At 40.8% G+C, this 14,566-nt stretch overlaps 1 protein-coding gene and 1 pseudogene across 4 annotated transcripts in view; one reads left to right on the top strand and one right to left on the bottom strand.

Annotated features, from left to right (window-relative positions):
* The window catches only part of Exd2 (exonuclease 3'-5' domain containing 2), a 47,231-nt gene extending 33,195 nt beyond the window's left edge, over window positions 1–14,036 (top strand). For 3 of the 4 annotated variants that reach the window (XM_004837333.3, XM_004837334.3, XM_087195310.1), the window contains exons 5-9: window positions 5,422–5,750; window positions 6,669–6,775; window positions 7,008–7,143; window positions 8,121–8,477; window positions 11,021–14,036. In XM_004837333.3, coding sequence (XP_004837390.2) covers window positions 5,422–5,750; window positions 6,669–6,775; window positions 7,008–7,143; window positions 8,121–8,477; window positions 11,021–11,237 — 1,146 coding nt within the window. In that variant the 3' untranslated portion in view covers window positions 11,238–14,036. The remainder of the gene's footprint in view (window positions 1–5,421; window positions 5,751–6,668; window positions 6,776–7,007; window positions 7,144–8,120; window positions 8,478–11,020) is intronic. The other variant, XM_087195311.1, reaches the window with a different exon arrangement.
* On the bottom strand, window positions 1,094–1,627 carry LOC101709782 (protein tyrosine phosphatase type IVA 1 pseudogene; annotated as a pseudogene).
* Window positions 14,037–14,566: the final 530 nt, after the last annotated feature.

Genomic DNA, 14,566 nt, shown 5'->3' on the forward strand with positions numbered 1-14,566 from the left:
AAAATGACTTCATTTAACCCTTTTGTTTAAAAACGACAGTTTACACCAACTAGCATTAAGTGAAGTGCAATTCATTAGTTTTCTTTTCTATAAAAATAAGTTAACTTTAAGCAAAGCAATCTCAATGATAAATGGATTTCATTATTTATTTAGATGTTTAAGCTCTAGCACTAAGTTTTTACAAGCTGGTGAACACTGACAAATTATTTGTCCCACAGAACTATAACCACACATTCCCAGACAGTATAAATATATGGTTGAACTAACATTAATACACATCACCATTTTATCAATTACATAATAAAACAAATTATGATGTATCCAAATAATAAGTTACACAGCTCAAAAGGCATATAAAATATTAGATGTCTGCTCAATTCATTAGCAGGAATTCACTTCTGTTTTTTGCAACAGGCTGGGAAAAGGAAAAGAAAAATCACATTGCAAACAAAAATAAGTTGGTAAAGAACTTCTGATAAGTATGGAAAAAATTACAAGAATTTCAGAAATTTTATGATTAAGAATTGTTCTAGCTACAATAACAAAGCATCTATACCTTTTAAAAAATATTTACTAAATTAAAGAGCATATTCTACATGTTCTACACAAGACAAAGGCAACATTTTACTAAAAATATTGAATAGCCCACTCCTAGTCTTTTTTCAGGCCCTCCCTGTTAAGTTGCACCTCGGAGTGCAATCATTAAATTAACTGTAAGGCTTTTTTGTCTGAGACATTAAAGACATGTGCTTCTGTAACAATGTAGATTTTTAAAATGGAGGTTTCCCAGAACAGCACAAAATAAGACTTGTAGAAAGACATTAAATAATCACCATAAGACTTGGTAATAATCAAAAAGAACAATCAATGTTTAAGCAAACCTGATGCATACTGGTTTGAATGTGAGATGTAAACATAAAGTGAGCAGGAAAATAGCCACATAGGCCCTACCGTGTTTGAAATGACTGAAGGAATAAACCACAGGTCTAGAGTATTCTTAGTTCCTGGAATTTTGGTTCTATGTGATACTAAAAATATAAGAGTATTGTGCTGGGTATTTTGGCACCTAATCTTTCTAAATTTCTTATATATCTTATATGTCACAGTTGTTCCTGTGACCGTTGGAGTCTTTGAACTGCAGCCACATTTTAGGATGATACTTCTCCAGATATAAGAGTTGCTTGCTGTTAAAAGCTCCGCGCCGCTTTTGTCTTATGAACTGTACTGCATCTTCATATTTCATTCCACCCTCAATTAATGCTAGGGCAACAAGCACTGGAGTTCTCCCAAGGCCTGCAACACAATGGACAGCAATACAACAACCAGGTTCTTCATGAAACTTAATTTTTACAAGATTTAACCAGTCATCAACAATCTGGTTGCACGGTGGTGCACCATCATCAAATGGCCAATCAAAAACATGGATGCCTTCCTTCTCTACAAGTGTAATGTCATACGTTGCTTTACATACTCTTACTATTGTGGTAACTCCATACTTCTTAAGTTCCTCTATAAACTTGTTTAAGGTTGCATTGGTTAGATTATGTGTAATGAGGAATCTCATGCTCCTGTATGTGACTTCCACAGGAGCTGGGCGGTTCATTCGAGCCATTATTAATTTAGTTAAAAAAAACTTAAGAGGATTATGAAAGATTTTAAAACTTGAATAGAAATGATCCAAGAAACTGAAGTCTACTTCAGTATACTTGACGTGAACTTCTCAGTGCTTTGAGTATGGTATTGGGAGTACTAGGAAATGAAATCAACCTCCTAACAAGAAGCAGCAATCCTTTAATCCAGTAATACTGAGGCAAGAGAAAGGAAGTGCACTTAGGTTTACCCCATCCAGGTCAGAACTCTTGTAAAATGCTCTACGATTTCAATTCACCACTTCCGTGTCCAGGTGAGCCTCTCTCACGGGGCTTCTTGGTGGAGCAGTAATGGATCTCAACAGTTCACTTGTCTGCATAGAGGTCGTGCTGTGCCTGGCAGTAATCTCCACTGCCCTTCAGAAACTTCATAAATGTGTGACCAAGAACACCACAGAACTGAGGAATATGTCTACTCATTGAAGATTGTGGCCTAATCATACAGCTGATCCTGAGGCGGTGGCAAGGTGGGCGGTGGCGGCGATGGTGCAGCAGGGGGTGCACCAAGCAACTATGCACCGAGCGGTTGAGAGTGCCTCACCTCATAAACATTTTAACCGATAAATTATATCAAACAATTAAAGCAGAAAAAAGAAGGAACACTTCTCCCCTCATTTTAGGAACTCAACACTGTGCTAATCCTAAAACTGGATAAAGATAATAGAAGAAAAACGTATGAACATAGATAGAAATTTGTTTAACAAAACAAACTCTTAGAAGTCAGATCTGGCAGGATGTAGAAAGTGGTTTTATTATAGGGATGGCAGTGTTGGTTCAGCATTGGAAGATCCACCCCCATAAGTCATCATTTTAACAGAGGAAAGGAAGAAGCCATATAATCCTGTCACTAGTTGGAGAAAAAGTATTGGACTAAATTCTACAGTTGTTCATGGTAAAAGCTATCAGGAGTCTAGAAGTAGAACAGAACCTTCTCAACAGATCAAAGACATGTACTCCATACTTCCAACAAAAACTCCTTCTATGAATGGAGACGATACAATGCTTTCTCCCTAAAGTGGGGAACAAGGGCATATATGCCTACTCTTCATCTGTCCATTAGACTTTGAAACATAGGAGACCATTAACATTGATGGTTATAACTGATATGTATTGACTTATCATTGTCATGACTTTTTCTTTTTGTTGGATTTTCCCCCTTTATATTTAATTTCTTGTTGTGCCAGATGGATTCGTTCTGCTGGGCTCCCTGGGGCTGTGATCCTTGTTGTCTTTTCCTAGGATATTGTCTAAAATTTTTTGGAATGCTGGTTTGGTATTCATCAAGTTCCTCAGGTGCTCTTTGTCATGAAAGTATCTTATTACACCATCAATTTTGAAAGATAGTTTTGCAGGGTACATCAATCTGGGTTGGAGGCTGTTTTCCTTTAGGGCTTGGAATATGTCACTCCAAGCTCTTCTTTCCTTGAGGGTTTGTGTTGAGAAATCTGCTGTGATTCTGATAGGCTTTCCTTTGTATATGATTTGTTTCTTTTCTCTAACTGCTTGTAGAATTTTGTTCTTCTTTTGGGTTTCTGGAATCTTAACAATTATATGCCTATGTGTAAATTTTTTTTGATCAAGGCTAGTTGAAGCCCTATATGCCTCACTTATCTGCATGTCAAGTTCTTTTCCCTTGCTTGGGAAATTTTCTGCCCTCGCTTCTATGTCATCTGCAGTCTCTCCTGTTTCTTCATTGACTCCGATCAGTCTTATGTTATTCTTTGTATCCTTTAGCAGCTGCTGGATTGATTTCTCATGGTCTCTTACAATTTTAAAGCAATTTTTCTTTTCCTCGTCACTAACTGCAATCTTATCTTCTATATCTGAAATTCTGTCCTCACATTGGCTCATTCTACTGTGTAGATTTTCAGTGGAGTTTTTAATCTCCTGGAAATCTGTTTGCATCTGTTTTATGGATTCCATTTGTTTCCTGTGTTGGGATTCCATCATGTTCCTCAGATCCTCTGTTTTTTTAATCTGTGTCCTCTTTAGCTTTATTAATCATGTCTTGCATTATGGGCACAATCTCTGCTGTTATCTGAGAGATTATTTCTGATTTCATTTTTTCCAGATCCTCTTTTGTTGCTAGTTCAGGGAGTCCAGGTGGTTGAGTATCAGAGTGTTCCATCTCGTTTCCCTTTGGGGTTGCTTTAGGTGATCTGGAAGTCTGGTTTTGAGACTTCTTTACGTGTCTTCTCATTTTGACGAGGGAGAAGAGGTGTGCTGGAGCCCATGCAGCTCGCCTCCTCTGCACTGGGAACAGTGGCACGTCGGCCCTGAAGCCCCCCACTCTGCACTGGGAGTGGTGGCACATCGACCAGAAGCCCCCTCCTCTTTGCCTGGAGTGGTGGTACATTGGCCCGGAAGCCCCCCACTCTGCACTGGCAGAGGTGGCACATGGACCTAGAAGCCTCCCCCACTGTGCTCTGGTCTGATGTTTTAAAGTACTTTATATATTCTAGATAGTAGACCTTTTGTCTGAGGAACAGCTGGTAAAAATTTTTTCCCACACTGTAGGTTGTCTCTTAGCTCTGTTGGTGGTTTCCTCTTGCAGTTTTTGCATATATTTTATTTATTTATTTATTTTGCGGTACCGGGGATTGAACTGAGGACCCTGTGCTTACAAGGCAGGCACAGTACCACTGAGCTAAATACCCGGCTTTTGCCTATATTTTAAATTGGTCAATGCCTAGCCCAAGGTTAAGGTGTTTTTTTGGTACCAGGGATCGAATTCAGGGGTATGTAGATTGTTGATCTAAGTGGAAAATTGTACCCAAACGTGTTTTATTTTGCAGACATAAAACATCCTTACCAATAGAATTATTTATCTCGCTTGGTGATTGAAGGCAAATTAAAGCAGTTTTAAAGTCCTTATACTCTTTGTTGAGAAGAGCTACTAATTTTAGTTTTGAGTACTGTTTAGTTTTTGTTTTTGTTTTTTTTGACAGTCTCACTATGTAATTCAGGCCAGCCTTGAACTCAGTATATAGCCCAGGCTGGCCTTGAATTCATGGCAGTCTTCCTGCCTCAGCCTCCTGAGTGCTGGAATTACAGGAATCTACCACCATGCCTGACTTGACTACTTTCCTTTATGTCCTGCTTGCATGTTATCAGTTGGTTAGGAGAGTTGACGTACCATTATTACATAAATAAATAAATTCAGGAATGGGCCCTGTGACTTTTGACTTGAAGCCCTTGACAAAACCTATTTGTTTCTCTTGTTTTTAGCATCTTTTTTTTTTTTGGTACCGGGGATCGAACTCGGGTCCTTGCACTTGCGCAGCAGGCAGCGAAACCACTGAGCTAAATCCCCGGCCCCTTTAGCATCTTATTAACAGGCTTTGCAGGTTATTCCAGTTGAGTCACATACCCTCTTAATGAATCATGATTCTAGCTCTTCTATAGGATAACTGTCACCAAAGTGAATCGTACATGTTCATTGTTAGACTTAACTCCCCTCCTCCCAAACTTTAGAAAAATCTATCAGTTTGATAGCAAATAGAAAGAAACTGCACTGTTCTGTATAGATTAAGATTTTCCAGTGTAGAGTAAATGATTATTTTAGCTAAACACAGAAGGAACATGAAAGTTCATTATACTATTTATAGTTTGAAATTTTACATGATAAAATGTTTTTAAGAAGTATATGGTGTCTAGGTTATTACATATTTTGAATTAAGATCCTAAAAATTGTCTAACTCATTGTGATTGACTTTGAAGTTGTTTTCTGGCTCACTTTCTAGATTCCACTGACGTCTTACTTTCTCTTCAGGTGACTTATGCTGCCAGGGATGCCCAGATTTCAGTGGCTCTCTTCCTCCATCTTCTTGGACACCCTTTCTCTAAGAATTCTGCGGAAGCAAGCAGTGACCCTATTGGCTGGAGAAAAGTCTGGGAGAAATGCCAGGATGTTGTAGACATCCCATTCCGAAGCAAAGGAATTAGCAGATTGGGAGAAGAAGTTAATGGGGAGGCAACAGAATCTCAGCAGAAGCCAAGAAATAAGAAGTATAAGAGCAGTGGAATTGTACCAGGCAACCACCAAGGGAGAGACCCCAGGAAAAATAAAAGGAAGCCCCTGGGGGTGGGCTATTCTGCCAGGTAACCGAGTTGTTCCCTGGCTGGGAGAGTTAGGGACACTACAGAGGATGTGATGCTTTCCTGTGGGTCTGGGCAGTGGCTTGGATCAGGAAGCAGAGGCTCGCCTTCCTTGCCTGCTGGGACTTTTGGACCAGTCTTTGCTTTATTTGTATATTTTTCTTTTTGCTTTTCTATTTGTTAACAATTGGAGTGGAAATGAGGCAAGTCTAGTCTAGTTTTGTCACTGAGCCCACAGTGACCTTTGATTTATAATTTCTTCTAAAAATGGTGCTATTATTATTCCTTATTTGTTTAGGATGGTTGTGAAAATGAGTAGCATGCAGTGTCTTATGCTTTTCAGGAGAAATGCATCATGAAGTTTCTTGCTCATTTGGTATTTGATGGTTTAGAATGACAGCTCTAAGCCATTACCTTCTAGGCAATGAGCAATTTCCTGTATAATTGTACCTCTGTTGTAGGATGATATGACTAATAAATACATTGGAGCAGAAGTTTGATCCCTACAAAAAAATACTTTTAGTAGTTGGCTAATTAAATTGGAGGAACTATTACATGTGAGCAAGAAATAAATCCGCATGGCCCTCATTGTGTTAGCTTGAACTTTTAAAATTTTAACTTACTTTGCTTAATCCAGTCATTTGGTATTTTTCTTGTTGCTCTGTTCCTGTTTGCTCTCACACCAGAGCTTACTCATGTCCCAGTCCCTAGTGTAAAAACAAGAGACATCAACAAATTCGCTTGTAGTTCTCCTTCTTGACCCAACTGAACATGGCTTCTTGTTCTATTTGTTTATATACTGGGTGTTTCTACCCCTGATGTTGAGTGTAGTTTGAATCTTTCAGAAGAGAGCATGGGAAGGTAGCAGGTTCCTGACCAACAGTTAGCTTTTAGTATGAGATCTCTCTCCTTTCCCTGCAGAAAGTCACCTCTTTATGATAACTGCTTTCTCCATGCTCCTGACGGACAGCCTCTCTGCACCTGTGATCGAAGGAAAGCTCAGTGGTACTTGGACAAAGGCATTGGAGGTGTGAGATTCTGCTTTCATGGCTTATCATAATTAGGTGCATATGGGATCTGGCGGGAGTGGGGGGAAAGGATGCATAGAGGAAGTAAGGAGACCCTGAGACCCTGAGACGACTGGCTAGCTGTACCCCAGAAATAGTGTTCTCTGCCAACAATGGGGAGCACTCAAGAATTTGCTTTCCTGAGTAAAGGGGAAGGGACAATCCAATACTGACATTGCTTCTTTTCTCTAAGAGCTGGTGAGTGAAGACCCTTTTGTGGTCAAGCTACAGTTTGAACCTGCGGGGAGACCTGAGTCCCCAGGAGGCTATTGCCTGTTAGTTAAGAAGAACGTGTGTGTGGTGTGCGGCAAGACAGACTCCTGCATTCGGTGAGTGTAGCATTTTGGATGGAATGGCCTTCGTAGCCCCATGGAGAGCCCTCTGAGTCTGTCCACTCTGGCTGAGAGGCTCAGCTCTGGGGGCATCCCCATTTCTCCAAGAGCTTCGACACTCTGCCTGGCCTTCTCCAGTGGCCCTTATCCATCCTGAGCCAGTTCTTCTCTGGGTTGCAGCACTATTCTCAGTAACAGTCTGCCATGGAGAAAGTGGCTCCCTTCTGCTCACAAAGGACTGAAGACCACTTTCTCTAGAAGCTGTGTCCTGATAACCCTCCTTTGAAGCTCTGAAGCTCTCCAAGCCTCATCATGGAACTTCCAGATGACTTGAAGACTGCTCTTTCATGTTCAAGTCCCCACACAATGAGGGCAAGGCTGCCCACTGGCCCTGAGGGCCTACCCTCAAGCTTCCTCCCTGGCCTCTGTGCAGTAATTCCCTCTCCTCATTTCTCCTCTTGCAAAATGAAACGAATAGTTGTCTCTAAGAGTTTTACCTGAGAGCTTATTTCTCCTTTAAAAATAATGATGGACCTAGGTGAACCAGGGAAATAATGGCAGAGTAAGGGATTCCTCAGATGAAAGATTGGCTTGTTCAGGTCATCAGGCTTGAGAGAGTTTTCCAGATGTCAGAGGCTGTTAGAGCATCTTTTCATCTCTCTGAGACTTCTCCATTTGGGAGTGTGGCAGTCTCAAAGGTGGTTATTAACCTTTCCCTGCCCTGGCCCTCCACTGAAACAGGTGGTCTGTCTCCAAGGATTGAGAACTCTGAAGCACACAGGTAGGTAGGGAGGAATGCAAGGCATAGGTAGGGCTAGAGTGGAGTAGTATTGCCTTCATATACTTTCTGTTGGGTTGTGGTACTCAAGGCTTCTCAGTCATGTTTAAGTCCAGGCTAGACTCGCACCTTCTGGCTTCATGTGTGTTCTGTGTCCTCTGCTAACAAGCATGCTCTCTGGGTGGGCTCATTCCAGGAAGAATGTGATTCCACACGAATACCGGAAGCACTTCCCCATTGAAATGAAGGACCACAACTCCCATGATGTGCTGCTTCTCTGCACTTCCTGCCATGCCATCTCCAACTACTATGACAGCCATCTGAAGCAGCAGCTGGCCAAGGAATTCCAGGCCCCCATTAGCTCTGAGGAGGGCTTGCGCCTGCTGGAAGATCCTGAGCGCCGGCAGGTGCGCTCTGGGGCTAGGGCCCTGCTTAACGCAGTGAGCCTGCCTGCCTCTCGGAAGGAGGAGCTGCTGCAAGCACTCAGAGAGTTTTACAACAGAGATTCTATCACAGATGAGATGCTTCAAGAGGCTGCCAGCCTGGAGACCAGGTACAGCATGCAGTTCTTGTCAGAACACGGATTGGGGAACACTCCAGTGACACTAACCCTCGCTACTTTGTGAGAATGCTTGTCAGGGCAGGGGCAGTGCCATCCGAATGCTTAGCCCACGAGGCATCTAGTGGTTTAAGACACCATGGGAGTGGAATAGAATGATGTATCTGAGAATTTCATCTCCACAGGAGGTTTGCCTTTCATGGGGTGTCTGTCCTTTGACCCTTTAAGATCATGTATTTAAGTCCAGTCATTTCATGATTAGCGTGGGAGTCAAAATGCAGAATTGCATCCTATGAGTTCTGTGCAGGAGTAGATCCTGAAATCAACACATAAGATAAAAAACATTGTTTAGTAGTAACCTGAAATCTCTGAAGTTGCCGTGAAGTACAGTATATGTGATTTTTGTGTCCCTGGCCTTCTATATAGCTTGATGAGAACTTCGACCAGAGTTCCATTTCTTATCTCATCTGCACTCCAAGGTATTGGCCCATTGAATGGAATGTTGAGCAGAATTACTGTCTTACCAGTTACTTTCCCCCTTTTACCTTCTTTCCTACCTTCTCCTGCCTTCCCTATAAGTGGATAATTAAATTAATGTGACATAACTCAGTGTTCTTAAATGAGAAGTTTATGGTCCTGAGAAATGAATGGGTGCCTGGCTCAGATGACAAAAGAACTTTGAGCTACTGTATACATAGTGTTGCTTCACTTTTTAGGAGTAGAGGTCCATAAAACCTGATAGTGATGCTAGTTTTCTGTACTGTTTTATTATCAATAAAAAAATAAAAACTTTATAGCAGCAAAAGATTTATTCAAACACAAGTATTTATTTCATGCATGCTGCTGATCTATCACAGATATTGTAAATATTTACTGAACAGATACAGTATTTATAGATGTACTGTGCTGTGTACCACCAAGCTAATAAACTACATAAATGGCCTTATTTCTTGTAATAACCTGATAGGATTTAGATTTCTTATTGGTAACTGCTAATATTATGTCTTGCATTTTAAAAAATCTTTTAAAGTTTCAAAAAATCATAGTTGAATTTTATCCCCATAACTGTTCTGTGTATTTATAGAATAAGTGGTTTTCCAAATTTTATGTTAGATATCTCAAGCTTAAAGGTAAGTAAGTTGCTAAGGTCATATTACAAATCAGTGAGACTGGCCCCATCAACTAATTCCCAAATGAAATTTCTAAAACAGCCCTGCTCCTTCAGCCACGCCTAGACCTTTCTGATGAAGGTCTGCATCTTGCTGAATTGGATAGACAGATGCTGAGAAGAACAGTATTTGGAGACAGGGCTCTGAGTTAAATAATAAACTATCTGCAGATACCGAGAGAGCACCAACATCGCTAGACCAAAGGGGTCGTAGGAGGGAGAACTGAGAATGAATTGTGGGTAGAGGGAGAGGCTGGGGGTACAGAGTGCTTCCTTGAGAAAGGTCGTCATTCTTCTCAGGAGGGAGAACCCTTCTCATGGTGTCAGAGCAGTTTTCAAGGCTCTCTGCCTGTTAGGAAGGAGCAGGGCTCCATCTCCTCTTCAGCAGCACCATTTGGTAGGTGGCCAGAAAAGTGTTTCAGTCTGACTGAAACACTTCTTGTCCATGAGCTCTGGCATTCTTGTTGTGGGAAAGAAAGCACTAAGGAATACCATCTTGCATTTGCGAGTTAGGGTTACTGAGCTGCATTCTCAGCCCTTTTAATATTTATTTATTTATCTATTTATTTATGAATGAGACAAGGTCTTGCTTTGTAGCCCAGATGGCCTTGAACTTATGATCTTCCTGCCTCAGCCTCCTGAGTAGCTAGGATTACAGGATAATTTCACAGCCTCCCTTCAATACTGGGAAGGGTTTAAAATAAAAGAAGAGTGAGCTGGTTGCTGAGTAATTTTGAATTAAATAAAAGACCAAACTCTGCACTCATCATCAACCAGCCAGTAGAGCCATCCTAGTGGGGCAGAACATTATACAATGGCCTTCCTCTAAGTATAGCTCAAAGCTCCCAGATGCCTTCTGTGGATTATGAACTGTATATCCAAACCATTAAAAAGAAGGGCAGAGGCCAGGGATTTAGCTCAGTGGCACTGTGCCTACCTCGAAAGTCCAAGGTCCTGAGTTTGATCCCTGGTACAAAAAAAAAAAAGAAGAGAAAAAAAAGGCAGAGCTGGGCACATTGGTGTATGATTGTAATCCCAGGACTTGGGAGGCTGAGACAGGAGAATCATAAGAGACTACAAGTTAATTCCCACCTGGATAACTTAGTAAGACCCTCTCTCAAAGAATAAAAAGAACTGGGGGATGTAGCTCAGTGTAAACTCACTGGGTTCAATCCTAAGTACCACGATAAAGTAGTAATAAGAAGAAAAGCAGAGATGAGAAAGAGGATGTCTTGAAAACATTCAAGTAACTAGCCCTTTAGGAGTCTAGCCACTTCCCCATATGTCCTTGGCCTGCAGCATTCAGGCTGTCTGGGAGAATATCTTGTGCTTGTTGCCCTCACATCCTTTGCACTTGCTGTCTTGGCAGGATTTCCAATGAAAGCTACACTCCCCACGGGCTGAAGGTGGTGCAGTGTCATGCCCGCGGTGGGCTGTGCTCCCTCATGCAGCTGGAGAGCCGCTGGCGTCAGCACTTCCTGGACTCCATGCAGCCCAAGCACCTGCCCCAGCAGTGGTCGGTGGACTACAACCATCAGAAGCTACTCCGCAAATACAGGGAGGATCTTCCTGTCAAGCTGTCGTGACCGCAGCTTTCCACCCAGGTCAGGATGGGTGGGAAGCTGTAGCCAGAAATCAAAAGGTCACCTCTTCCTGTTTTAATACATCATTATCACAGCCAGGGTGACCCAACTCAGTGCTAATCTGTACTAGTCCCAGGGTGCTTTTGACGAAGCAAGGCTCTTGTTTTAAGTTAGGGGAGCTTATGGTTTTGAATTTTATTGGGCAGAGCTTTTTTTTCCCCTCTTAATTTTTGTGGACTAGAGAGGCCTTGGCCTTTCTTTTCACTCTCTCTCTTCTGTTTGCCCTTTGAAGAAAGAAAATGAAGACTTTTCCCTGAAGTGACCTGTGAAGACAGAAAATGAATGAAATCGATTCTTTCCCTGTCGACCACATTGGTGTTTCCCTAACAGCAGATGTCCACTGTGTCTGTCTCGTTAGGTTAGGAGGGAGAAAATGTACTTACAGAGGTTTTAGAAGAGACTAGGGAGTCACATTCATTTTCCCAGTTCAACCTCATAAGTCTGATTTTCCTTGCTCTTCCCTAATTCATCTGGTTGGGATCTACCCACCTGGGTTGCTTTAGTTGATTTCACATGCTTGAAAATGTTCCCCTTTACACATCTGGGACCAAAGAAGCAACTTTCTGCCATGTACTTCCATCCAGCACGGGGGATCCATTCCTGAAATAAGCCTTCAGCCTGGGTGGGGCAGAGACAAGAATATTCACCTCTCCAGGAGAGCTCTGGTAGTTTATTCAGCTTTTCCTCATTTCATTTGTTGCCTGCTTATTGCAATCCTCCGGCCCAGGACGGTGAGGTTTTTAGCTTGATCCCTTTCTGAGAGGAAGATTATCTTTTCTTAGAACCCATGTCAGCTCCCTTCAGTGTTTTAAGAGGGTCCTCTTTCTTAGAAGTCCTGAAACCATGCATGCATCTTCTCCGACTCCCCAAATAGCATTTCAAAGGAGAAAAAAAATACAAAAACTTTAAAAATGTCTTTTGCAGTTAAAGTCTTAAAACATTTCCCAAGTGTACCTGATAAATTCTAATATCGTTTTCTGTATTTCTGACTGTAAAAAGAGAAATTAGTTGGCTTTAACACAACCTTATACCAAGAATCTAGAAGATGCCTTGTTTTATTGTTTATTGTTTTGGAATTGTGATGCTGTATACAGTTAACATTTATGTAATGTTAAGTTTGAACCAACAACTTACTGTCTGTCTATATTTTTAAAAATAGTTGATTTCGATTTTGGGTGCAGATCAGGGGCCATAATGCTAATTAAACTGACCTCAGTTCCTCTTTTAGCACTGGGTCTTAACTTGCTCAGTTAGCCTTGGGCAAATTACTCTGGGTTGTATCTTCTACAATAGGAATAATACTTGTAGAGATATTCGGATTAGATAACGCTTGGTTGGTGATCAATAAGTGAGATCAGTTATTTAATCAGTGGCTACTTAGAGTGAAAATGTAGTGCTATGTTTTACTCATCTGGTTTAATCTAAAGTTCTCTACATCTTTTAATTGCTTAAGAAATGGAGAATTCCTATTCTTTTGGGGATTGTGGCACAAAGTGGTTTTTAGTAGACATATTTTATATAATAAATTCTTTTTTTTCTTTTGGAACTGGGGATTGAACTTGGGACCTTGTGCTTGCAAGGCTGGTGGCGGAACCACTGAGCTAAATCCCCAGCATATATAATAAATTCTTAAAGAAGATACAAGTTTTGGATGAGAAACTTCAGTAATTACTTCAGAAGTAATTGTTAACATCCTGTGAACTGATATTAATAGAATCATATTCTTGACTATTTTGCTGCTTAGTGTTCTTGTAAGTTGAAGGATGAAAGTTAAAATGCAATTGTCTGTTTGATGATTTTAGACAAAATGACATAAAATGCTTCTTTGGCTTTGGTTTTTTGTGGTGATAAATACTGGTCCCACAGTAACTTTATTAGCTTATAATATTCAGAATTCCAAAATTAGGGAAACCTACAGAATATTCTGCATAACTATGTGGGGTTTTTGAAGTTATGCGTACTCCACGTGCAATGGGAGTATTTAGGCTCTGTAAGATTTGTGTAGTTCTTCCATCAGTTTACACATACATTATCTTACAACCAATGCTTTATTTGTATAAATTCTGAACCTCACTTACTGTTTTCCACTTTATTTCCAGAAAATGTAATACGTATTGCATAAGTATGCTTTTTGTTGTTGTTGTTGTTTTTTGGTACCCGGGATCGAACTTGGGACCTTGTGCTTTCAAGGCCACTGAGCTAAATCCCCGGCCCTGCATAAGTATGTTTTCAATAAGCTCATTATTATAGAGTGACCTCTTCAACTTTCTGTTAACCATTTATATAAATGTAATTTGTTAACAGTGTTATTAACATAAATGTAAAAAATAATGTTGTAAAAATATTTTTCAAGCCAGGGTCTAGGATTGAGCCAGGGTCTCCTGTAGACTAGGCACTAGGCTAGTGCTCTGCCACTGAGCTACACCCCATCTCTTACTTGAGTTTTGATTAATACATATTATTTATACAGTGCTTTAGAATTCACTAGAAAAGAAACAATGAAAATAATATTAATGATGTTTGAAAAAAAAATGTTAGCCCACCACGTTCAGTATGAAATTGGTTTATTAGTGATTAGTATTTTTTCTAAACTGTTAGTAAAACTTCCCTGTTTTACAAGATCTTAACATGGTTGCAAAGAATTTTATGGACAGAACCCAACAAGAGCTCTTATTGTGGAATTGTGCCCAAGCTGGTGATAATTGATATGACATTGATAAATAAAACTACTTTTAAGCACAAGGCTCACCGATTGTAAATGTGAAACTTTTCCTAACTTTATACAATCAGTAAGTATTCTTGGGGGAAGAGATATTTTTCTGCAGGTCCCTGCGTCATGACAGTACCGTGGCTCATGTGTGTGGAGGTACTGCACACACAGTGCACCATACCTGTGGTCCATCCTGCGCCTGGTTCCTCTGCCCTGGGTTTCATCTGGTCCTCACACAGGAAGTTCTGGGCTCTAGGCTAGAGCTCCTTGAATACAAACAGTAAGAACCATTTGGGAACATATATGTAGTGCTATAGATGATGAACACAGGGCCTATGCCTCTTGGCCACGGAACCCAAGGATGGAAGAAAGCTCTGGGGATGGATAGAGAAGGCAGCCTGGTGCTTGGGCATGGTAATAGTCAGGCTGACCACAAGATGGCACTGAGAGATTGGTTTTTATATTTATTCTCAAGCAACTTTTATATATGGTTACTGACCCAAACTCAAGACCTGTGTTTCAAAATCTGTGTAGCTGATTTTGAGTCATTTTGATAGCTTTA

This window comes from Heterocephalus glaber, unplaced genomic scaffold (assembly GCF_053883595.1).
Source record: "Heterocephalus glaber isolate CG9 unplaced genomic scaffold, H.glaber_assembly_v1.0 deba00001608, whole genome shotgun sequence".
Classification (NCBI taxonomy): domain Eukaryota; kingdom Metazoa; phylum Chordata; class Mammalia; order Rodentia; family Bathyergidae; genus Heterocephalus; species Heterocephalus glaber.